The sequence below is a fragment of the Salvelinus fontinalis genome, chromosome 6 (assembly GCF_029448725.1).
Source record: "Salvelinus fontinalis isolate EN_2023a chromosome 6, ASM2944872v1, whole genome shotgun sequence".
In the NCBI taxonomy this organism is placed as follows: Eukaryota; Metazoa; Chordata; class Actinopteri; order Salmoniformes; family Salmonidae; genus Salvelinus; species Salvelinus fontinalis.
This window is the reverse complement of record NC_074670.1, coordinates 20,398,899-20,422,138: the sequence shown is the minus strand read 5'-3', so window position 1 is coordinate 20,422,138 and position 23,240 is coordinate 20,398,899. Positions and strand designations below refer to the sequence as shown.

The window sequence follows — 23,240 nt, the reverse complement described above, 5'->3', positions numbered from 1 at the left end:
GCTTGTTTACAGTTGTTGTGGGCTGCCCTGTGCCCCACCACTAATAACAGATTGGGAAAATGGAACTATGTAATTTCTAATCTATTGTAGACCCACATCATGGTATGGAATCAGTTATATGTGGGTATCCTACTCTATTATTTCATGAAATTGGGAAGATCTCAATGGCATACTCCTTGTGTCCTCTCGCCTCATCTCCTTCTCAAAACTCATTGGATGAGAAAGTCAGAGGTCCCGATTACTCCTTTCCTGTAGGCTTGCTGATGATGATTATGTTGATGACTACAAACAATTATAGGTTATGTCTATTGGTGCTTTCAAGACAACTGGGAACCCAGAAAAGAACGAGGTCAAATCATGACGTCAGCTATTTTCAGGTCAAAAAATCTGAGCTCTAGAAAGACATCAGTTTCTGACTTGGAATTCCAAGTTGGATGAACTTTCAAAAAGATCTTTCCCAGTCGGAGCTAGTTTTTTCCCGTCTTGAACGCACTGAAGTCAGAAATCTGAGATGTCCGAGTTCCTAGTTGTTTTTAACGCAACAAATAACAGACATGAAAACATGGTTCACTGTCTGTATGTGCGATACAAAACCAGGCATCCATTCATGAGACAAATTACATTTCAGTTTATTTTATTCAATAATCTTTTATTAAAAGGAAATACATTTGATACAAAATATATATCAAATAGCGCATACAACGTAACACTACAAAAGTGCACAAAAATGTATAGGCAATTTCAAATAAAATAAGAATTCTACAGCCTAAACAAGTCTATATGCAATCAAGGATGAGTAGCGGTTATACTATTAATGTGTGAAGGAGTGGAAGCAAGAGAACATATTCCCTTTAGCTGTAACCTTTGTCTTCTGATAGCCACATAATAATATACAATACATTTGGATGAAGAATAAGGACAGCGACAGATTAAAGAGAATAAAACAATATAGCATGGAGGGATTCAAATACTTCTCAAATTATTGTGAGTATGTATGGATGGATAAATGGTTTTTATTAATACAGTGTGCAAGACTTATTCCCTACAGGCCTTTCGGGAAAATGCTTGCAAGAAAAACGTGTGCTGTCAAACACAATTCATGGATTACCAGTAAGAATCATGACAATTGAAATACTGAACAAAAGCCACACATTGGTCAAAAAAGATCAACTCAACTCAACATGCGTTGGATTGGATTTCGTCTCTGATTTTTCTACTGGTGTTTTCATATTGGATCATCAGTTATGTTAGATATACATACTACTATATTTGGTTTAAAGATAATTGCGGCGTAGCAGAAATATAAACTTCAAAAAAATAAATTCTATCTCAGTACAAATTGTACAGTATCACTCAGTCATTTGCACTGGGTTCATCTTTAAGTGGTAACTCTTCTAGTGTAGTGAGATGTCCAACCACAACAACTTGTTGGTCAAGAGCCAGAAATAAGCCTGGTTACTTTGTGCACATATTTCACTGGAGATGAATGCACACATGGAATGACTGTCACACATGTAAAGCATCTGTAGGTAGACAGACAAAAAGTAGGTTATCTGAAGACCATGATTTAGTTCATGGGGCACACTCTTCTAGGAACTGCAGTATAAAAAAATACATGCTCCACTCAGATTTACAGGAAATTAACTTTATGAGCAGTCAGCAAAATTGAAAAATGCTTATGTAACTATTTATAGATATACTGAAAAACACTGTAATGGAAAAGGAATGAAAAGTATTGGTAGTGAGAACCTGTCTACTGCAATTACTTTAACTACAGAACTACTATGCTTGCTACTCATTGTTTCATGATGGAATTGTCTACATTCACATGACATTAACCATTTGCATACAAAAATAAAATAGATTTAACCACCACAGCTAGATATCGTTGAAGTTCTGATTGTTTGGTGAAACGACTTTCAGATTTTCAAGCACTTAAACTCAGTGTAAAGACTAGTCCAGTGATAGAAAATAAAATAGTTTACATAAAAATTGGCAGTGTATATTCTACACACTTTACATATCAATCTACCCTCCGAAAAGTACAGCTTTCATAAGTAAATAAACAATATGTTAAGTGACTGTTTTACAGCAGGGAAATGCAACCATTGTTCTGAAGGGCTGCATGATTCTCTAACCTCATTCACCTTGATGTGGCCAGTGATCCAGTCGAGCTGACTGATGTACAGTAGCTACACCTGTTGGGTCGGTCACTGAAGGGAGCACTCTAGGACCCTGGTGGCCCACCTAGTCTCCTCCTTCCTGTCTCTGTGGTGTGAAGGAAAACTCCTGTCCTCTGGATTTTCTCGACTTCCTGCTGGTTTTCTCTTCTCCCTCTGGTACTTAAATCCATCCACTAATATCACTAATTGTTCTGAGAGTGTACACATCTGGTATGGTATGACAGGCTAAATCAGTTGCTCATTTGAAAGGAAGAACAAAAACCAGCAGACACTCAGTCCAGCTCCTGAGGACCAGAGTTGCCCATCTCTGTTGGTGTTAAGTATCATAGGAGCCTGTTGATTGGGCTCAGCAGCTGCTGTCCTTGTCCTTTTTCTCCTCTGGTAACTGGCGAACCAGGTGAGGGACGGAGCCTTTCGCACTGCCGCTGTGGGAGTGGCTTAAAGCCAGGTGCTGTCCACTGGGCACCTGTCTCGTCTCTGATAGTTCACTCCGGGGAGTCATCCTACAAGACAAGTTTGTAAAAAACAACCTTGTTAACAGTGGAGCAGACAAAATCTTTTGAAGTACGTATGTGTAGGTCAGAAAGTACTTGGGCAAAAGGGTGAAAGTATCTGTCTTTACCTTCCCTCTGGGACTCTGTGGAAGCTCTCTGAGCGGCTGCTAACCTTGCTGGAGCTGCCCTTCTTACTACGTCTCTCTGCCCCCTCTCTCCCTCCAGACAGGGCCTGTCCACTAGGCTGCCTCTCCCTCTCCCTGTCCCTCTCCCCCAGCCTGGAGCCACGGGTGGAGTTGCCTCTCTCCAGCTGCTCCCTGGCAGAGGCCTCAGATGAGCCCCTGGCCTCAGAGAAAGAAGCCTGGCCCCGGATGGCCTCATGGTTGCCCACTGCTGAGGTGCCGTGGTTGCCTGTGGCTGAGGCACCGGTGCTGGTGCCCATGGACTTGGAGATGACCTTGAGTTTGTGGGAGCCGGGGTTGTAGTGGTTCTTCTTGTGCTGGACACGGCTGTTGTGTTTGAGGAAGAACTCACAGGACTCCTGGAGAACTCTGCGGCTCTCACTAATGGGGCTGGGTAGAGAAATAGAATTAGAACACAGTAGAATTATATCTATCTGCAATCTGGGAATGTTGCATACTGTAAAACCCAAGTTGCTTCCCAAATGGCACCCTATTCCTTATATAATGCACTACTTTTGCCTTAGGGTGCCATTTGGGATACAATCCATGTAAAAAATATGATTTGTTTCAGCAGTTGAGAGACAGGCATTAGTGAAGTGTCCTTACTCTTTCTTCCTGGTCCTGTTGAAGAAGAAGGCCCATTCTGAGCAGGTCTTCTTGCTGCTGACCCAGAACACAGCTGAGATCCCAACCACCAGGGTCATCAGGTATTTAATCAGGAATAGGGACAGGTCTGGACGACCAGACTCTGTAGTCTGAAACAACATTACAGTGTTATAAACCGGGTGGTTTGAGCCCTGAATGGAAATTTGTCCTTTGGTCTGGAGTCCAAATTGGAGATTTTTGGTTCCAGCCGCCATATCCTTGTGAGATGCGGTGTGGGTGAACGGATGATCTCTGCATGTGTATTTCCCCACTGTAAAGCGAGGAGAAGGTGTTATGGTGCGGGGATGCTTTGCTGGTGACACTGTCAGTGATTTATTTAGAATTCAAGGCACACTTAACCAGCATGGCTACCACAGCATTCTGCAGCGATATGCCATCCCATCTGGTTTTGGCTTAGTGGGACTATCATTTGTTTCTCAACCGGACAATGACCCAAAAACACTTCCAGGCTGTGTAAGGGCTATTTTACCAAGAAGGAGAGTGATGGAGTACTGCATCAGATAACCTGGCCTCCACAATCCCCCGACCTCAACCAAATTGAGATGGTTTGGGATGAGTCGGACCGCAGAGTTAAGGAAAAGCAGCTAACTGTGGGAACTCCTTCAAGATTGTTGGAAAAGCATTCCAGGTAAAGCTGGTTGAGAGAATGCCAAGAGTGTGCAAAGCTGTCATCAAAGCAAAGGGTGGCTATATGAAGAATCTCAAATATAAAATATATTTTGATGTGTTTAACACTTTTTTGGTTACTACATGATTCCTAACATGTTATTTCATAGTTTTGATGTCTTCACTATTATTCTACAATGTAGAAAATAGTAAAAATGAAGAAAAACCCTTGAATGAGTAGGTGTTCTAAAACTTTGGACCGGTAGTGTACATTTACATTTGAACCATTTAGCAGATGCTCTTATCCAGAGAGACTTACATTCATCTTTAGATAGCTAGGTGGAACAACCACATATCACAGTAAGTACACCTTTTCTCAATAAAGTAGCTATCAGTAAAGCTGGAAAGATGGTGGGTGGGTCAAGAGCAATTGTGTTGTTTCAGGAATATTTTATTATTATCTTTTTTGGGAGGGGGATTATTTAAGATCCTCTATGAAGAGGTAGGGTTTTAGGTGCTTTCGGAAGATGGGAATGGACTCTGCTGTCAGGGGGAAGGAAGCTGGTTCCACCATTGGGGTGCCAGAACAAAGAAGAGCTTGGACTGGGCTGAACGGGAGCTGGCCAAGAGACCAGAGGTGGCAGAACAGAGTGTTGGGGTGTAGGGCTTGAGCATAGGTAGGGAGAGGCAGTGTTCCGTAGGCAAGCACCATGGTCTTGTAGTGGATGCAAGCTTCGACTGGAAGCCAGTGGAGTGTGCTGAGGAGCAGGGTGACATGGGAGAACTTGGGAAAGTTTGAAAACCAGGTGGGCTGCAGCGTTCTGGATAAGTTGCAGGGGTTTGATGGCACAAGTGGGAAACCCAGCCAGCAGCGAGTTGCAGTAGTCCAGACAGGAGAGGACAAGTGCTGGGATTAGGACCTGCGCCACTTCCTGTGTGAGGTAGGGTCATACTCTACGGATGTTGTACCACACCCCCTCGTGCCTTATTGCTTAATGAGACCATTTCCATTTAAACGTCTGCCAAATATATTCATACATTTTACTGTGGCTGAACGAAGGCATAAGAACAGCAATGATTTTTTAACAACTATTAATTTGAGATGAATTTTGCAGTGGCATATCTTCATAGAGATATCAAATTATTATGAAAATGTTCTAGTGCTGAGCGTGTGTTACCTTGTGTGAGCAGGGAATGCTGTACTCCTGGCAACGGTCATTGATCCAGGTGTTTTCCCAGGTGGAGCGCTGGCTCTGTTCATAGATATAACACCCCTGCAGAGTGACCAGGGGCACCAGGTACAGACCACTGAACACCCCAATACGGATCATAAACTTCTTCAGCTTCTCCTGGTTCCTCTCATCGTGCTGGATCACCTGACGCACGTTGTTGAGCGACACGATCCCAGCCAGGAGCAGAGACAGCCCCACCACCACCCCGATACACAGCGGCGCCAGCACAAAGTACCGCAGCGCGTCCAGATCATAGAGTCCCACGAAGCACACCCCGCTGATGTTATCTCCCTCCACCTTGTTGAGAGCCAGTAGCATGACAGTTAGTGCTCCGGGGATCCCCCAAGCGGCAGAGTGGAACCAGACCGCCTTCTTCTCGATGGCCTCGCAGCTCCACTTGGGCCCGGCGGCCAGGAACCAGGTGATGGTGAGGATGACCCACCAGACGATGCCGGCCAGGGAGAAGAAGTAGAGTAGCATGAAGAGTAACGTACAGCCTTTACTCTGGGAGCCCAGCACCACCGTGTCCATGGCAGCCGGGTGCACCGCCTGGGATGAATGAATGAATAAATAGATTAATGAATGAATGACAACCTTTATGTCCCATAGAGAAGTTTTCTAGGAAAAGAAGAGGTATACCTGGCATACATATAAAACTTCACAATATATAGCTACATGACTTCAGATATCATCACAGGACATACATCACCAGACATGGGCTGTATCCCAAATGGCACCCTATTCCTTACATACAGTGCATTCGGAAAGTATTCAGACCCCTTCACCTTTTCAAAAAAAATTACATTACAGCCTTATTCTAAAATGTATTAAAATTCATGTTTTTCCTCATCAATCTACACACAATACCCCATAATGACAAAGAGAAAACAGGTTGACATTTTTGCACATGTATTAAAAATTAAAAACAGAAATACGTTATTTACATAAATATTCAGACCCTTTGCTATGAGACTCGAAATTGAGCTCAGGTGCATCCTGTTTCCATTGATCCTCCTTGAGATGTTTCTACAACTTGATTGGAGTCCACCTGTGGTAAATTCAATTGATTGGACAGCATTTCAAAAGGCACAGAACTGTCTAGATAGGGTCCCACAGTTGACGGTGCATGTCAGAGCAAAAACCAAGCCATGAGGTCAAAGGAATTGTCCATAGAGCTCCGAAACAGGAGGATTGTGTCGAGGCACAGATCTGGGGAAGGGTACCAAAACATTTACACAGCATTGAAGGTCCCCAAGAACACTGTGGCCTCCATCATTCTTAAATGGAAGAAATTTGGAACCACCAAGACTCTTCCTAGAGCTGGCCGCCCGGCCAAACTGAGCAATTAGGGGAGAAGGGCCTTGGTCAGAGAGTTGACCAAGAACCCGATGGTCACTCTGACAGAGCTCTAGAGTTCCTCTGTGGAGATGGAAGAACAACCATCTCTGCAGCACTCCACCAATCAGGCCTTTATGGTAGAGTGGCCAGACGGATGCCACTCCTCAGTAAAAGGCACATGACAGCCCACTTGGAATTTGCCAGAAGGGTCCTAAAGGACTCTCAGACCATGACTAACAAGATTCTCTGGTCGGATGAAACCAAGATTGGCCTCTTTGACCTGAATGCCAAGCATCATGTCTGGAGGAAACCTGGCACCATCTCTACGGTGAAGCATGATGTTTTTCAGTGGTAGGAACTGTGAGACTAGTCAGGATCGAGGAAAAGATGAACGGAACAAAGTACAGAGAGATCCTTGATGAAAATCTGCTCCAGAGCGCTCAGGACCTCAGACTGGGGCAAAGGTTCACCTTCCAACGGGGCAAAGGTTCACCTTCCAAGAGGACAATGACCCTAAGCACACAGTCAAGACAATGCAGGAGTGGCTTCGGGACAAGTCTCTGAATGTCTGTGAGTGGCCTAGCCAGAGTCCGGACTTGAACCCGATTGAACATCTCTGGAAAGACCTGAAAATAGCTGTGCAGCAACACTCCCCATCCAACCTGACAGAGCTTGAGAGGATCTGCAGAGAACAAATGGGAGAAACTCCCCAGATATAGATGTGCCAAGCTTGTAGTGTCATACCCTAGAAGATTCAAGGCTGTAATCGCTGCAAAAGGTGCTTCAACAACGTACTGAGTAAAGGGTCTGAATACTTATGTAAATGTGATATTTATATTTTTTAATACATTAGCAATTTTTTTTCTTCGTCATTATGGGGTACTGTGTGTAGATTGATGAGGTAAAAAACTATTACAACAATTTTAGAATAAGGCCAATGTAACAAAATGTGGAAAAAGTCAAGGGGTCTGAATACTTTCCGAATGAACTGTATTACAATACTTTAGACCAGGGTCCATAGGGCTCTGGGGAAACTGGTCAAAAGTAGTGCACAATACAGAGTATTGGTTGCCATTTCAGACACAGACATACACAGACCTTGTTGCAGGATGCATTGTTCCCCAGCAGGAAGCCAATGAAGTAGATGAGCGACACGAAGCTGTAGCACACGGCGTAGAAGATGATTGGCCGTTCGGGGTAGCGGAAGCGCTTGACATCGATGAGGAAGGTGAGAAAGGTGAAGAGCGTGGCGCAGAGGCAGACGATGGAGCACACCCCGATGAAGGTCTTGGCGAACTCGATCTCATGGGGCTTGAAGTACATGTTGGCGCAAGGGGGAGCGCAGTCCCCGGCACCCAGGAACGTGGATCCCTGGCCGGGTCGGGTCTTCAGCTGAAGGGGGCACCAGAAGCCCATGTCCCTCTTGGCAGATAGAGAGGTCTTGGGTGTGGTCAGTCTGGTTGGTGGCAGGGCTGAGCCATCAGGAGAGTAGAGGCAATACTCCAATCTAGAGGAGAAAAAGTGGGGTAAAGAGTCAAAACCATAACTAAATGAATACCATTTCAAAACGTAGTGCTGATAAATGTAATAACTAGTCAACTGGATGTTTGCAAGCAGTTTATAAACGTTTACTATTTGGTCACCTGAAAAATGTCAGGCATGTGCCTTTTCATCTATAAAACTTGGTACAGTACAACACGCCTATGTATGTAACAGATGTTGTGGCTCAGTGAACCTCGCACATGTGATGAGTAACCTGGCCTGAGACCTGGAGAATTGAGTTCGACTCAGTCAGTCACATTTACCTGTCGCACTGCAGCTCCAGAGGCCAGGTGATGCCGAAGGTGCCAATGTCCTTCCTGCAGTCTGACCTCACTTTCTCACACAGGTCACGACATGGCCGGATGACTTTGGTGTCCTCAGTGCATGCTGGGATAAAGGCCTGACACAGGAAGTGATGTACGTCTGGAGAGCAGCGCAGGTTGACCAGTGGCATGAAGGGCTAAGGAGACAGGAGGGAGGGAAGGGGAGAGGGGGAGTGAGAGAGAAAGAGAGAGAGGGAGAAAGGGAGAGAGAAAGAAAGAGGGAGAATGAGGGAGAGAAAGGGAGATCGAGAGAGCGAAAGATAGACATAGATAAATTCAGATTTTTATGGTTCAAGAACATACTGTAAATACTAGGGTTGCAAAATGCCAGTATCTTTTCCTCAATTCAAAGGATTGAGTTGAGGAAAAGTACAACCAAAGTCCTGGTTGTAGTTTCTGGATTTCTGTCTTTCTGTCCTAATTCTAGGGAATCTTCCAACCAGGATTTTGGGAAAACCTGTAAAAGTGACCTGAATTTTGCTACCCTAGTAAATACTAGTACTCCTGTAGCTGTACCTGTAAGGCTGGAGCTGAACAAATGGTCAGACATGTTTTTAATCAAACAACCAATATTGATTTCAACTAGATTCATCTAGACATCACAACAGTTTGTAATTAAAAGTCAGTCAACGTGAGGTTAATACTGTCACCCACGGCCACAATACAGTCCATGCAGTTACCTTGCCATGGGCAGATCCATAAATAGAATTGTTTTATTTTCCTGTACACGTGACTTGGTTGCAAAATATTAGAAGGCTACAGTACATAAGAGGCTGTAATGCACTGTATTATGGTGCCACACAAAGGATTCCTTTCATAGGCTGACTCATTTTCTTTCGTTTCAACAGATTTGAGTAGGGGGGGGGGGGGCATCAGGAAATGACTCTGGGACTATTTGGAAACAAGGAGTCAAGAGGGATGTTGACTGGAATGGACAGAACTGTTGGGCTTCTGCTCAGTATCCATTCCATCACACTAAAGCTGCTGCTCTGATCTAACAACCGTTCGAGTTCACAGTGATTTCTACCAAAGCATGAATGGTTATATTTGGCATTGTTGAGTCACGCTAAACAGAGTTTATCCAAATAAACAGATCTTGTCGAGGTAACGACCATATCACAAAATCTTAAGATACCATCTGTAACGGCTGCCACAAATCATTCCCAAAACAATTGTAACTGCATCCTTCAAAGACTACAGACTGTATCATGTGGCCATCTTAATCTAAGGGCCACTTGGTTTGAATCAGATACACCATGTTATCAAACATTCCTGTTCAGTTTACAAATGCAGTTATGCAGAAAGAACTATGACTGCTGGAGACAGTGAATCCAGCCGATGTTTACACTGTATAAGCAACATTTCCCCATCAGTACAGGGCCAATCTAACAACCACACTATTCAACGTTCTCTCCCTGACGGTTTCCCCAGCTCCAGTCTGGCTGCAGCCCAGATCTAAACGGGGCCTGGGGAACTGGCTCTCCGACTGTATGAGTCCTTGTTTCACTTCTTTGGAGGTCCCAAACTCCATCTCAAAGAGCTCTTCTTAGTCTACAATCTGCCGTTTCTTGTATTTTTCTGTGGAGCCACTGTAAATAGTTAGACATTTATTATGTATTGGAATTGGGGCCTCTGTATGTCCTCATTCAAAAAGAATGATCCCGCTACTGTGGATTTCCACTCAAGGTCCCTCAACTATGGATAACAATGACTCAATTAACCTTTTACTGCAGTAGGCTAAATCAGGGTCACACAGAATGTTTCTTGGTAAGGCCTTAAACAAATCTACTTTGAAACAAAAGTATACACCTCACATACATGGTTATGGGCTTAAAAAAAAGAAAACAGCTGTACCATGTCAGATATAGAGTTGAAATGTATCCAATTTAAATTTAGCATCCCAATATTACACTTTATATACATTACAGAAAACTGAAATATAACAAAAACTTTTGACATAGAAACACCAGATTTCCTTCAGTTAAAAAAAATATGTTTATTAATTATTAAATTATGAAAATATGAATAACATTTCACCTATAAGGCTACTAGATGGCGATTTGGTCATTTAACTGCAGGAAAGGGCTGGCTACGCAATATGGCATCCTAATTTCAAAATGCAATGGTTGAGTATGTAATGTATAATAAAAACATATACTAGTTTTCACTCTATTTAGGTCTATTTCCTAACAGGTGCTGAAAGTGTTACTACTAAGCTGCCAAACACTAGTGGAATATTGGCACATTGACATCGTAACAGGAACAATGCCCCTAAAGGAAAGGGCTAGTCCTCAACCCGGAAAATCCTATCGAATAACACTGAACAGAAGAGCAACAGGAGAGTCAACTTCATAACAATACCTAGATCCCATTATGGCACACTTTCCAACAGGCCATTTGGTCAGATTGTCTGTCAGCAGTAGGTACTGCATGCATCTATTACTATAGATACCTAACACTGACATTTTGAAGTGAAGTGAAGGAGTGGGAGACAAAGAAAGGAAGAGAGGGGGAGGTAGAAATAGAGAGAGTACAGTGTGGAAGGAATGCTGGCTAATCTTTGTGTGAGGTAGGTGTGTCTCCCTCCCCTTCCTCTCCTAAATCAAAGGACGCCCCACACGACAAAGTACCCAGAGTTCCCTGTGGCTCCCTGAGGTTGTCCTGAAATAAGAGGAGCACCTCAGCTCAGCCTGATAGATAGACATCACACAAAAAGTCCTCCAGCATATCACTGTCTGCCAAACACTGATTTAAATAGAGTACAGGCTTAACTGAATGAACCATAAAGATGGAATGCAATATGACATTTTATTAAATAGTTTGAGGAATGGCCTTGTCTCTGGGAGAAGATCATGAAAGCCAGATGATGTGATGGCAGCTTGCCAAAGGATCCCGACCCTACCGTTACGCTTGTTTACAATGAGGTTGGAACTCAATCATGGTTACATGAAAACACTGTGGAGCCGGCGTGAGATACGGGTTGGAAAACGTACCTCAATGCAGGGATAGGATATACCACTATAGTCCAAATTTGACCTTCATCCACACTGTTCCATCAAGAAGATTGAAATACTGCTACTTTTCCTGGAAAACTGCCATTTTTGTCTTCATGCTAGCTACCAGTAGCCACAGCAGCCATTATAGAATGAAAAACAAAAGGAGCTGATTGGCTGACACTGCCATTCCAAAATGGCTGCGGTGACTACTGCTAGCTAGCATGAGGACAAAAGGAACGTTTTTTGGGAAAACTAGCAGTATTTCAATCTTCTTGATGCATCAGTGTGGATAAAGGTAACATTTGGAGTACAATTTCAAAGCAAAAGAGAACATTCACACAGTAGTGACTCCTCTATTGAAGTTGAGGTATATCCCATCCCTGCATGGAGGTATCTTTTCCAACCCATATCTCCCGCCGACTCCACGATGTCTTAATGTAACCATGATTGCGTTCTGACCTATGTGCTGCTCTGTGTAAAAAAAAGCATAACAGTAGGGTCAGTCTCTTTTGGCAATGATGGCAGGTAGCCATATGCGGGACTGCTGGCATCGGAACCCCCCCACCGGGTGAAAGGAGTTCCAATGGCGGGCCTTAAGGTTATTATAACTGGTGGTGGTGGGGAGGTGGATGGCTGTCAAAAAATGTTGCTGAAAAACAGCAAGTGAGAGAACGAGGGTAAGTTGACATATAAATACCTCCCTAGATTTACACCCATTGGTTGAGAGAGAGGAAGGTGATAATTGCAAAAGTGAGTCCATAGGTTAAACAGCAAGCATGAGGAATGTGCATTATTGTGCCGTGCTTATAGGCTATAAGGTAAAAAAGTGAATGGCATTCCACACATGGCTAATAGGAAAGAGGAGAAACAAGACGCTATGCTGACGATGATACGTTTGTATTCACTCCCAGGATGCCTGTAGCATAGGAAACAAAAGTGAATTATGTTCTGCTGACTGGATGAAGTTAAACGAGCATGCAGTCTTCTGATTGAACTTTCGTAAACTACATTACATGTAACTGAACACTGCAGCTACAGTGAGAGAGGGTGGAAGACCTTTGAGAATGCTAAGACACACAAGCTTCAATACTCAGCTATCAAATCAAACTTTATTTGTCACATGCATCAAATACAACAAGTGTAGACCTTACCGTGAAATGTTTACTTACAAGCCCTTAAACAACAGTGCAGTTCAAATATTTATCCATTAAAAGACTGCATTTCCTCTACATCTTAGCAAGTACATAGAAAATGGTTTGAAAATAGTTATTTTAATACACAATTATCCTTTTGCACCTGTTGGATTCATGGCAAACATTTTGAGGTTTAAAAAGGCTTTGGTAGTTTGTAATTTCCACTTTGACATTTTAGACTTGATTTTCCCTTACGAAAAATGTATCAAACCCTACAAAAATGTCCATTAATTATAATCGACATAATAAATAATTCACATTTCCTGTTGGTGCAAGATTATTTTGGGATCATTTTCCTGCCTTAGCAAACTGGCTCAAATTAAGATCCTACATCTGTAACAAACTGCAAAGTAATTTTTCCCTCTACGCTGCAAGTCTGATGGGAAATCTAAGGGTTTTATCACAGTGAGAAACACTCACCTCCATCCTGCTGGCTGCTATGTCCTGGTCATAGTGCTCCATCATGTTGGGGAAGAAGGTCATGTTGTAGAGCATCCCCAGGCAGCGATGCACCTTGATGGGTTCACAGGTAAACAGACTGTGGGCGTGGCAGCTCCTCGCCCCTATCAGTGCCAGGCACACCCAGACCAGCCTGGGTATCATTATGGTGGCAGCCAGTTGCTAGGCTAAATTATTTGTGTATAAACAGCTCTACTTGGTTCAGTGGAGGGATAACTTTATGTTGGAGGCCGGATCACTCTTTCATCCACATTCCTCTAGGCTTGCTGGGGTCCTATCCATGGAGACAAAAGTAGTAACGACAGGTAAAACATTCCCCATCAGCCACCACGGCATCAGCACGGTGGCACATTCGGATATCCCAAGCTTTAAAAAAAGAACAGAGTATAATTTATCAGGTGTGTTTTGAAGGGCTAGTATGGAGTTTGGTTCCAAAGCATTAAAGGTCCAATACAGCAGTTTTTATCTCAATATCAAATAGTTTCTGGTTAACAATTAAGTACCTTACTGTGATTGTTTTCAATTAAAGTGGTCCCCAAAACATTATTAGCTTCTTAGCAAAGATATTTGCTAGGACTGTCTGGGAGTGGTCTCAGTGGGGAGGGGAAAACTGAAAACTAGCTGTTATTGGCAGAGCGGTTTGCAACTCTCTTTCTTATTGGTCTACTAACTGGTGATATCACCAGGCAGGCCAAAACTCCATCCCACGAAAACAGGCTGAAATTTCAGTTGGTGTTTTCAAACAGCTCTTACACTAAAAGGGCATTATCATAATTTTCACAGTATTATTCCAATCTCATTATGTGGAAATACAGTGGGGAGAACAAGTATTTGATACACTGCTGATTTTGCAGGTTTTCCTACTTACAAAGCATGTAGAGGTCTGTAATTCTTATCATAGGTACACTTCAACAAAAATCCAGAAAATCACATTGTATGATTTTTAAGTAATTAATTTGCATTTTATTGCATGACATAAGTATTTGATACATCAGAAAAGCAGAACTTAATATTTGGTACAGAAACCTTTGTTTGCAATTACAGAGATCATACGTTTCCTGTAGTTCTTGACCAGGTTTGCACACACTGCAGCAGGGATTTTGGCCCACTCCTCCATACAGACCTTCTCCAGATCCTTCAGGTTTCGGGGCTGTCGCTGGGCAATACGGACTTTCAGCTCCCTCCAAATATGTTCTATTGGGTTCAGGTCTGGAGACTGGCTAGGCCACTCCAGGACCTTGAGATGCTTCTTACGGAGCCACTCCTTAGTTGCCCTGGCTGTGTGTTTCGGGTCACTGTCATGCTGGAAGACCCAGCCATGACCCATCTTCAATGCTTTTACTGAGGGAAGGAGGTTGTTGGCCAAGATCTCACGATACATGGCCCCATCCATCCTCCCCTCAATACGGTGCAGTCGTCCTGTCCCCTTTGCAGAAAAGCGTCCCCAAAGAATGATGTTTCCACCTCCATGCTTCACGGTTGGGATGGGGTTCTTGGGGTTGTACTCATCCTCTTCTTCCTCCAAACACGGCGAGTGGAGTTTAGACCAAAAAGCTCTATTTTTGTCTCATCAGACCACATGACCTTCTCCCATTCCTCCTCTGGATCATCCAGATGGTCATTGGCAAACTTCAGACGGGCCTGGACATGCGCTGGCTTGAGCAGGGGGACCTTGCGTGCGCTGCAGGATTTTAATCCATGACGGCGTAGTGTGTTACTAATGGTTTTCTTTGAGACTGTGGTCCCAGCTCTCTTCAGGTCATTGACCAGGTCCTGCCGTGTAGTTCTGGGCTGATCCCTCACCTTCCTCATGATCATTGATGCCCCACGAGGTGAGATCTTGCATGGAGCCCCAGATCGAGGGTGATTGACCGTCATCTTGAACTTCTTCCATTTTCTAATAATTGCGCCAACAGTTGTTGCCTTCTCACCAAGCTGCTTGCCTATTGTCCTGTAGCCCATCCCAGCCTTGTGTAGGTCTACAATTTTATCCCTGATGTCCTTACACAGCTCTCTGGTCTTGGCCATTGTGGAGAGGTTGGAGTCTGTTTGATTGAGTGTGTGGACAGGTGTCTTTTATACAGGTAACGAGTTCAAACAGGTGCAGTTAATACAGGTAATGAGTGGAGAACAGGAGGGCTTCTTAAAGAAAAACTAACAGGTCTGTGAGAGCCGGAATTCTTACTGATTGGTAGGTGATCAAATACTTATGTCATGCAATAAAATGCAAATGAATTACTTAAAAATCATACAATGTGATTTTCTGGATTTTTGTTTTAGATTCCGTCTCTCACAGTTGAAGTGTACCTATGATAAAAAATGACATACCTCTACATGCTTTGTAAGTAGGAAAACCTGTAAAATCGGCAGTGTATCAAATACTTGTTCTCCCCACTGTATGTATGAAACACAGGAAAATCACGTTCTCACTGCATTGGGCCTTTAACGTCAATTTTTTTTTAAATCTTACTGATAAACTTGTCCTTATAAATAAGAATTTGTTCTTAACTGACTTGCCTAGTTAAATAAAGGGTACACACAGATAATTCATATTGATCTGAGTGGATTATTGCTAGTGAGAAATACATCTGTCCAGTCTCTTCTGCAGTGGAGAATAGATTATGTGGTGGAATTGCACACTGAATTGCAGGTAATTTAATAACAACATCAGCTTGTTGATACAGGCTTGAAGCTTTAAGTGTCTTGTGAAGTTTGGTATGTAACAATGTCTGATTGGAGCATGCCACGCCATCTAATCTTACACAGGTAATGATTCACAGAAAGCACTGTCTGGAATGCATGCAGTTTGCATTCAATAAGTGTATAATTTGCTGTACCTCAGAACATAAATCACTTATTTCACTTTTTCATCTGTTGCAATAGCCATTTGCACTTTTGTATGGTTGTTTATTTGTTGTTTTATTTAGTTTACATGTGTGTTTGAGCTGTGGAGAGAATTGCTTTAGAAATAAACAAATCGATCAAAATTGATGTAATGATTATTATTATGATTTCACCAAACAATCGAATGTTTTGCTACTGTATCGATTGGCATATAGCGAACCATGCGAACCACGTCATTACTTTTTCTATTATGTTCAGTAGCTTAGAATAGTTCAGCCAGTAAAAAAACATATTCGATTCCCAAATTAGGCTACTAACAAAAATAATACTGAGAAAGGGCTATTGAATAGTAAAATGTTTTGACTTGGTCACAAATCACGCATACTCCGGTCAAATAGTTTTTTTTTAAAACATAGATTTTTCATTTTTAAAGTAAAAAACAACTACTTCAGAATAAAACCTATTATCAAAGGTTTAAGAAAATTACACTGCAGTTACATGGAATACTTAGAATATGTATATTTCCTTCCTACGTGTTTTTCCCAAATGGGAAATCGGAAACTCCATTTGTCCCCCATGTCTGGCAGCCAACTTCGGGAAGTGCGACTAGTAAATATCCCTGTCTCAATGCCTTGGAAAGGGCCTCGATAAGTTTCAAATGTAACATTTGTTTAGACAAGGACAGAAAAGTCACATCAATTACACTTACCCTTTCGTTGTTAGTTTTTCCTAAATAAAGGGCATCATTCCATTGCAATCTTTTCGGATTTTGCGACGTTTCCAGCGACTTTCAACTATTCTCCGCCTTCTTTCTTTCAGCTCCACATCCTGTCTGTCTCCGTGTTCGATACAACACCCATATACAGTAATTATCCGGGGAAATACTGGCCGTTGTCATATGCAGGTGCTATTATCAAGCGTAGGCAGTGTAGCCAAAAACATTATGTATCTTATAATGGTACTATTCCAAGGAGATGGATAGTCCTCGATCTCAGATAATACATGCATCATAACGCTGTATCAACTTTGTACAATTAAATTCTGACTTTTCTTACATTATTATATTTTTCACTGTAAGGGGAGAATTCAAGTTGTACATTAAAGATACAAAATTAACGTAAAAAGGCTACAGATGAAATGCCACAAAGAAATGCTGATCATGGTTGTATTATGTGACTGACTGGATTCACCAGCAGATGGCAGGAATGGTTCTACGAAGCATAGGCCTACACTGTATCATATTGTAGCCAATTTTGGGGACAAAAATCGGTTACAAAAATCTAAATGTCATGAATAGGACTCAGCCATCATCTTCATCTTGATGTCTGGAGACGTCTAGACACATAAAGATGAGAAGTCGTGAGTTGAGACACTTAGCGACTAGATAGTAGGCCTATCAGGTTATAAAAAACAAATGAGAGGCAGTGCACTACAGTAACTGAAGTCGTGTTTGGAGGGGTCACATGTTATCACAATAATTGCCTACAATCTCGGCTGCATTCTATAACTTCTAATTTTGGTCAAAGGTGCTGCCCATTCATGTTTTTCTCAACTGGGGGGATGGGTCTGGCAGCATAGCACTTGACTTGCCTTCAGCAAAGAAATATTTACTAGAAAACCTTTTACTTGAAAAACACTTTTATTCACGCTGTTTCATTCACCCATGTAGCCCCCGTCATGTATCCCTACGTGGACGTCCACTGAAACATGATCGTATAACATTAAAGATACCTGGCTACCCAAAGTCCTTGCTCCGGCGAAACGCTACGCCACGCCCACTGACGTTAGTTTGCAGGAACAATGGAGCAGCTGAATAATTCAGTTTGTCGCCAGGCAAACATTAAAGTGATGCTCCAGAACTTTTGGATAATTTCAGCCAGTAGTTTTGAATGTGGTCGGGTCTACGTTTTTTTGTGTACTATGGAATCCAATAGTGTACTTTGTCATTCATTTCATAAGATATTGTAGCGACCCGCACAGACAGCTGTGTGTTATGTGTTAGGCTAGTAGGTGGTTGTGTTGTACTGACCAGTACCCAGTGTTCGCGGGGTCCGACATGTCAATCAACCTGCTCTCTGCCAATCACGGGATAGCCTGGAATGTTCTGATGCCGGGCATCCTGTCGGTTTGCGGAGTGGCGTGGAGGGGGGTTGGGCAGGGGGATGGAGCATTAGAAGTTAAGATCAGGTTTAGCCTTTGTTTTCTCTCTTAATTAAGTCTGGGCTTCACAAGGGAAGGCCACGATTGGCTTGTGGGTTATCTTTCATTTATTTGGCCTGGGCTACGGCCAAACAGTAGCCTGTGTAAAGTTGGTTTAATAAACCGTCAATCCGTAAACTCAATCCTCTGTCTGGACAATTGTTCCTTTATGATCTAGTCAGGTCATTACAATATGTTACATTTTTGCAATTCGTATAAAATGTTATGAATCTAATTCGTACAATGTTACAAATGTGTTGTGCTTAAGATCCCGAACTGCATCTTTAACTTAATCACACATGTATTTCACTCTTCTGATTATCCCACTGGATCTTGTCTAGGACTATGTCCTGTTTTCTCCATCTATGTCCACCAACCCTATCATGTTTCTTCACCATTGAGACCTAATTGAAATGTCGTAACCAGCGATATCAGAAAATTTAAGATATAACGTTAGTAAGTCAAGGCAGAAGCTAGCAGATTCATTACTTACCAACAACAGCTGCAAATTCCAATAAAACATCAAGTTTTGAAGTTTACTTTCCTTGCTTTGTCTAACAACACTATCATGAATCTAGCAAATAATGTTTGTGGGTCAGCGTGCTGTATTTATTTTGTTTCATAGAACAAATGTTTAATGCCACGTTTCTCACATTGGCTTTAGCCATGAAGGGAGCAGGCCACCTGCCCCGCAAGTGCAGGGGGTTGCCTAGCAACACCGGCCTCTGTGGGAGTCAAAGTCTGCATAACACGATACACTCCCATGATTTGTGAATCAGTATGAATCAGTTCAGACCGAACAGCTAAACGCCACAGCCGACAGCTAAAATGACTTTGAAAAAATACGATTTCTGCTAATAGGGTGAAGTATCTAACAAAATAACTACACTATTGCTTTCACTAATCATAAACTATTTACATATAATAGAAATTTCAGTACATTTGTGGACAAAATTCTTACTTAGCCTATTCAACCTTGAATTAGTCTTGATACCATACCTGGAGGGTGATGCATCATATTTTATATGTTATAAAGTTATAAAAAGCATTATCCGAGGAAAGGAAACAGATAACCAATATTTTAGATTCAATCAGAAGTAACATTCTGCTCTCTTGTTGTTGTTTAAAATCAACCTTTGCTCATCTACTTTCAGTGCCATGATAACTCTGCATCATAAATATTTTCCTTGGGAACTGATGGATTCAACAGAACAGGCTGTTCTCATTGGGATGAATCCAAGAAAACTGTCATTGCCCAATACCAGCTTACTAAGTTTCAGCCTCACGGCTAGAGGGTAATGCCAAAGAACCCACGCCATAGCCTGTGACAGCTTGTTCATTTCATTTTCCATGTGAAGTTGGGCTGAAGAATTGCTGATGTATTTGAAGTACTAAGCTTTATGACACCAATGTAGCTTCCTGGAGCAATGCATGATAACAGCTGCAGCACCTGTTGCTGACAATGGCATGTGGCACTGAATTATGACATAATCAACTTTGACTGTTCTGTTCCTGAATCATCGACAGTACATTTTCAAAGCTGGAAAGAGGGAAAGTTGATATGAGGTATGCAGAGAATGTCAGTTCAGGGAGTCATTGTCAATCTTCCATCACTGCATCAATCATTGCTCACATGCCTACCCGCTGAACTCATGGCATGAAGCAGTTTCATCATAGTGTCCCTTTCAGTGGGACAGAAAGTGAATAGCGCAGAGGCTTGCTAGGACATAGCTTCAGAAAGTGGCTGGTGCTGGGGAATAGCTGCCGAGGTTGACAGCCAAGGTGTCTGTTTCGGAGGCTGTGTTGATTTGGCAATGACTCTGAAACCTGACCATGCACCTTACAGAATGACCCCAAATAATTTCCCCAGCGGGCACTTGATGTTCCTCGATCTTAAAGAGGCCGTTATACTGTCTCATAGACCCATCAGCCATGATTTATCTATGTATACTGAATATATATATATATATAAATACGCAACATGTAAAGTGTTGGTCCCATGTTTCATGAGCTGAAATAAAAAATATGCACAAAAAGCATATTTTTCTCAAAATCTGTGCACAAATTTGTTTACATCCCTGCATTTCTCCTTTGTCAAGATAATCCATCCACCTGACAGGTGTGGCATGTCAAGAAGCTGATTAAACAGTATGATCATTACACAGGTGCACCTTGTAGTGGGGACAATAAAAGGCCACAAAACATGTGCAGTTTTGTCACACAACACAATTCCACAGATATCTCAAGTTTTGAGGGGCAATTGGCATGCTGACTGCAGGAATATCTACCAAAGCTGTTTCCAGAAAATGTAATGTTAATTTCTCTACCATAAGCCACCTCCAATGTCGGTTTAGAGAATTTGGCAGTATGTCCAACTGGTCTCACAACCATAGACCACCCCTGCCCAGTCATGTGAAATCCATAGACTAGGGCCTAATTTATTTATTTAAATTGACTGATTTCCCTATATCAGCTGTAACTGTATATTTTTCTTCATTATAGTTTGATTGGTGTTTGTATTTCTCTCTAAAACTATGATTAGAAGAAAATGATCACATCTAAATAGTCAGTTCTTAGTTTCGATGATTAATCTACCATGTTGTTATTAAAATGGTGTTAAGCAAAGATCACATTTAACAGAAAGGAACTATATACACAACAACTTGCTTGTGAGACCCACAGTTGGTCTATGAGAAATGTGGCATAACATATTGTTTGTCTAAAGTGATGATTGGTGATCAATAAAGACACAAACTTCTACAATTATCTGTTTTCTTTAGAAAAGGATCTAGATAACATGTATGGCATCGCTAAAAAGGCCTTGATGTTGAAAATATCTTAAATATATTCATTACTACTCAAATCTGGTCAAATCTGTTCAGTGACAAAATCAGTATTGTTAAAGGACAATGTAAAGAGAGGTCCATCTATTGCAAAACTTCCAGATGGCGTGCTAGCATTTCCAGGATCCATACCTCTACATCATCACATGGAATTATTGTACAGATAAAACTACAGAGCAACCCTTACTGAGGAATACCTGGGTAATCTGTCCACTAATACATGCACTGATAATTGCAACTTTGACGCATGACACAAGAACAATGGACTCCGAACATTACTCTAACTCTCCATCTAGGTTTATTTATACAACTGTACAATTCTTTGGGGGAAAAAATAGATGATGAATGAATGTTAAATACATTCAGATGAAGGTCAAAATGTTCCCTGTACTTTGGCTCTGACATTTGGGTGAAAGATTAAATACAATGTATACTATGTGCGCAATTCTGCCACCAGAAGTCATATTACCTTGAGCAATATCCTGAAGCATTTAGCCTATGAGGTATCTGAGAAGTCTGAGGAGCATGACTGACCTTTAACCTCGTTGTGTGGTTTGGACTGGCTAATACAACGCTAATACAAGTCAATGAAATTAAAGTGGGGTTCGTCACTCTTTCCACTGGTCGCCTTCCTCACAGGACAGCTGTAAACCAACCTGAAACGCCAACCAACCTGAGCCAACCATGGTGACAGCATTGGCAATGGTATGATGTAGTAGGATAAAAATAGAACCGTAACATTATAAGAGGCTCTGGAGAACAACAGTACAACACACAACCTCACACACAGACCAACTATCCTTCATCTCCAGCCAAAAGCAAGTCCCAGAGAAGCCTATAGATTAGCACATCTAACAGGTAGTCCGTCAACTCTCTCATCTTTGTCTCCACTATGCTCTACACACACAAGATTAACAGTCTACACAGTGGGGATGTGTATCTGGTAAATGCCCACTGCGATGTAAAGGAGAAGGACCAGGAGAAGAAGGAGTCCTACCAGGCCACTTGGTTGGACTTGGTGATGGAAACAAGACCAGAACAACAGTATGTATATTAGCATGATAGAGAGTTTCATCAAATTTAGCTTTTAATCACTGTTTCAGCCGAGTGCTGTTGTCCATGTTCAATGTGTGCCACAAATTCATTATCATCATTCACTAAATTAACATATTTTCACAAAGAATATATTGGTCTTACAAATAACGTGTCTAAGAACAGCAAGAACAGCAGGACACTTTCAAACTGCTCTTTAAAAAATGCTATTGCTTGATTCCAGGACCACATTGTTTGAGAACGACTCCTCGAGAAAGGAGACCTACAAGCAGAAACAGGTGGCTCATTTCTTGGTCCAGAGAAACCCCAGTCAGAGGATCAAGATGGGCACAAGGGGTGGAATGCTGAAGGAGTACCAGCTGCCATACAAGAACGCCCTCCGTGTGCCCATCTTCACTCCCAGCAAAGCCGCCTCGCCCAAAGACCTGTACAGATCTCCCTCTCCTTCAGAGTACAAGTCTATCATGGAGTTTGAGACGATCGCCAAAGGAGTATGTTCAGATAAACAGGAGATTTTCGAAATCACTAAGGACTTACCTAAGGTCTCCCAACCTATCCGTGTTAACTTCAGGGCATCTAGTCTTATATCCCCAACACGTGAGTTTTCACACTCCTTCAGGGGTTGAAAGGGAAGAATGAATGTAGGACGTTGGAGGTAAAATGTAAAATCAGAGGAAATGATATCAGCAATGTGTAAATGGAAAAAGGGAAAGTTGAAGGGAATTATTAATTTATTTATGAAAGAGAATTTTAATTTTAACAGACTTCTGGCTGTGAAAGTTATGTTGAGGGAGCTGTTAACATGTGGAAAGGATAAAGTGAATTTCAATGGAACAGTGTATGACACCATTTTCTGGGTCAGTATAATAGACATCATGGTCAGTATATTCAACCGAGGAAAGTTTTTTATTGGCAAACCTCTAAGGTATTTTCATGGACATTAGCCGGTGCTGCTATACAAGGAAACAGAAGTTAATGTCGCCATCTAGGGGTGAAGCATCAGCATGGAAATGTATATGCCTCTCTTATAATATATGTAACGTTTTGACTGGTGTACTGTGATGTGATCTGTAATATAATAAATAAA

General features: G+C 42.0%; 2 protein-coding genes across 4 annotated transcripts; one reads left to right on the top strand and one right to left on the bottom strand.

The window, feature by feature from the left end:
• Positions 1 to 617: 617 nt before the first annotated feature.
• Positions 618 to 18,845, bottom strand: LOC129857318 (frizzled-6-like). 3 transcript variants are annotated; one of them, XM_055925440.1, is made up of 8 exons: positions 18,751 to 18,845; positions 13,176 to 13,580; positions 8,507 to 8,703; positions 7,800 to 8,208; positions 5,310 to 5,912; positions 3,466 to 3,614; positions 2,806 to 3,249; positions 618 to 2,686 (listed from the first exon to the last, which is right to left on the bottom strand). In XM_055925440.1, exons 2-8 carry the CDS (start codon positions 13,356 to 13,358, stop codon positions 2,530 to 2,532), a joined length of 2,142 nt encoding a protein of 713 aa, XP_055781415.1. In that variant the 5' UTR covers positions 13,359 to 13,580; positions 18,751 to 18,845; the 3' UTR covers positions 618 to 2,529. The 3 variants fall into 3 exon arrangements, with proteins under 3 accessions (XP_055781415.1, XP_055781414.1, XP_055781416.1); XM_055925439.1 differs by lacking the exon at positions 18,751 to 18,845 and adding an exon at positions 16,768 to 17,237; XM_055925441.1 differs by lacking the exon at positions 18,751 to 18,845 and adding an exon at positions 16,768 to 17,237 and having other exon boundaries at positions 13,176 to 13,488.
• Positions 18,846 to 21,885: 3,040 nt separating this feature from the next.
• On the top strand, positions 21,886 to 23,240 carry LOC129856679 (telethonin-like). The gene is made up of 2 exons (XM_055924416.1): positions 21,886 to 22,144; positions 22,377 to 23,240. Exons 1-2 carry the CDS (start codon positions 21,993 to 21,995, stop codon positions 22,777 to 22,779), a joined length of 555 nt encoding a protein of 184 aa, XP_055780391.1. The 5' UTR covers positions 21,886 to 21,992; the 3' UTR covers positions 22,780 to 23,240.

Coding starts and splice junctions, on each gene's coding strand:
- LOC129857318 (XM_055925440.1), bottom strand. CDS start 13,358: ATGATACCCAGGCTGGTCTGGGTGTGCCTGGCACTGATAGGGGCGAGG. Junction 8,704..13,175: donor TAGCAGCCAGCAGGATGGAG/GTGAGTGTTTCT, acceptor CTGTCTCCTTAG/CCCTTCATGCCACTGGTCAA. Junction 5,913..7,799: donor ACAATGCATCCTGCAACAAG/GTCTGTGTATGT, acceptor CATTCATCCCAG/GCGGTGCACCCGGCTGCCAT.
- LOC129856679 (XM_055924416.1), top strand. CDS start 21,993: ATGCTCTACACACACAAGATTAACAGTCTACACAGTGGGGATGTGTAT. Junction 22,145..22,376: donor GAAACAAGACCAGAACAACA/GTATGTATATTA, acceptor GCTTGATTCCAG/GACCACATTGTTTGAGAACG.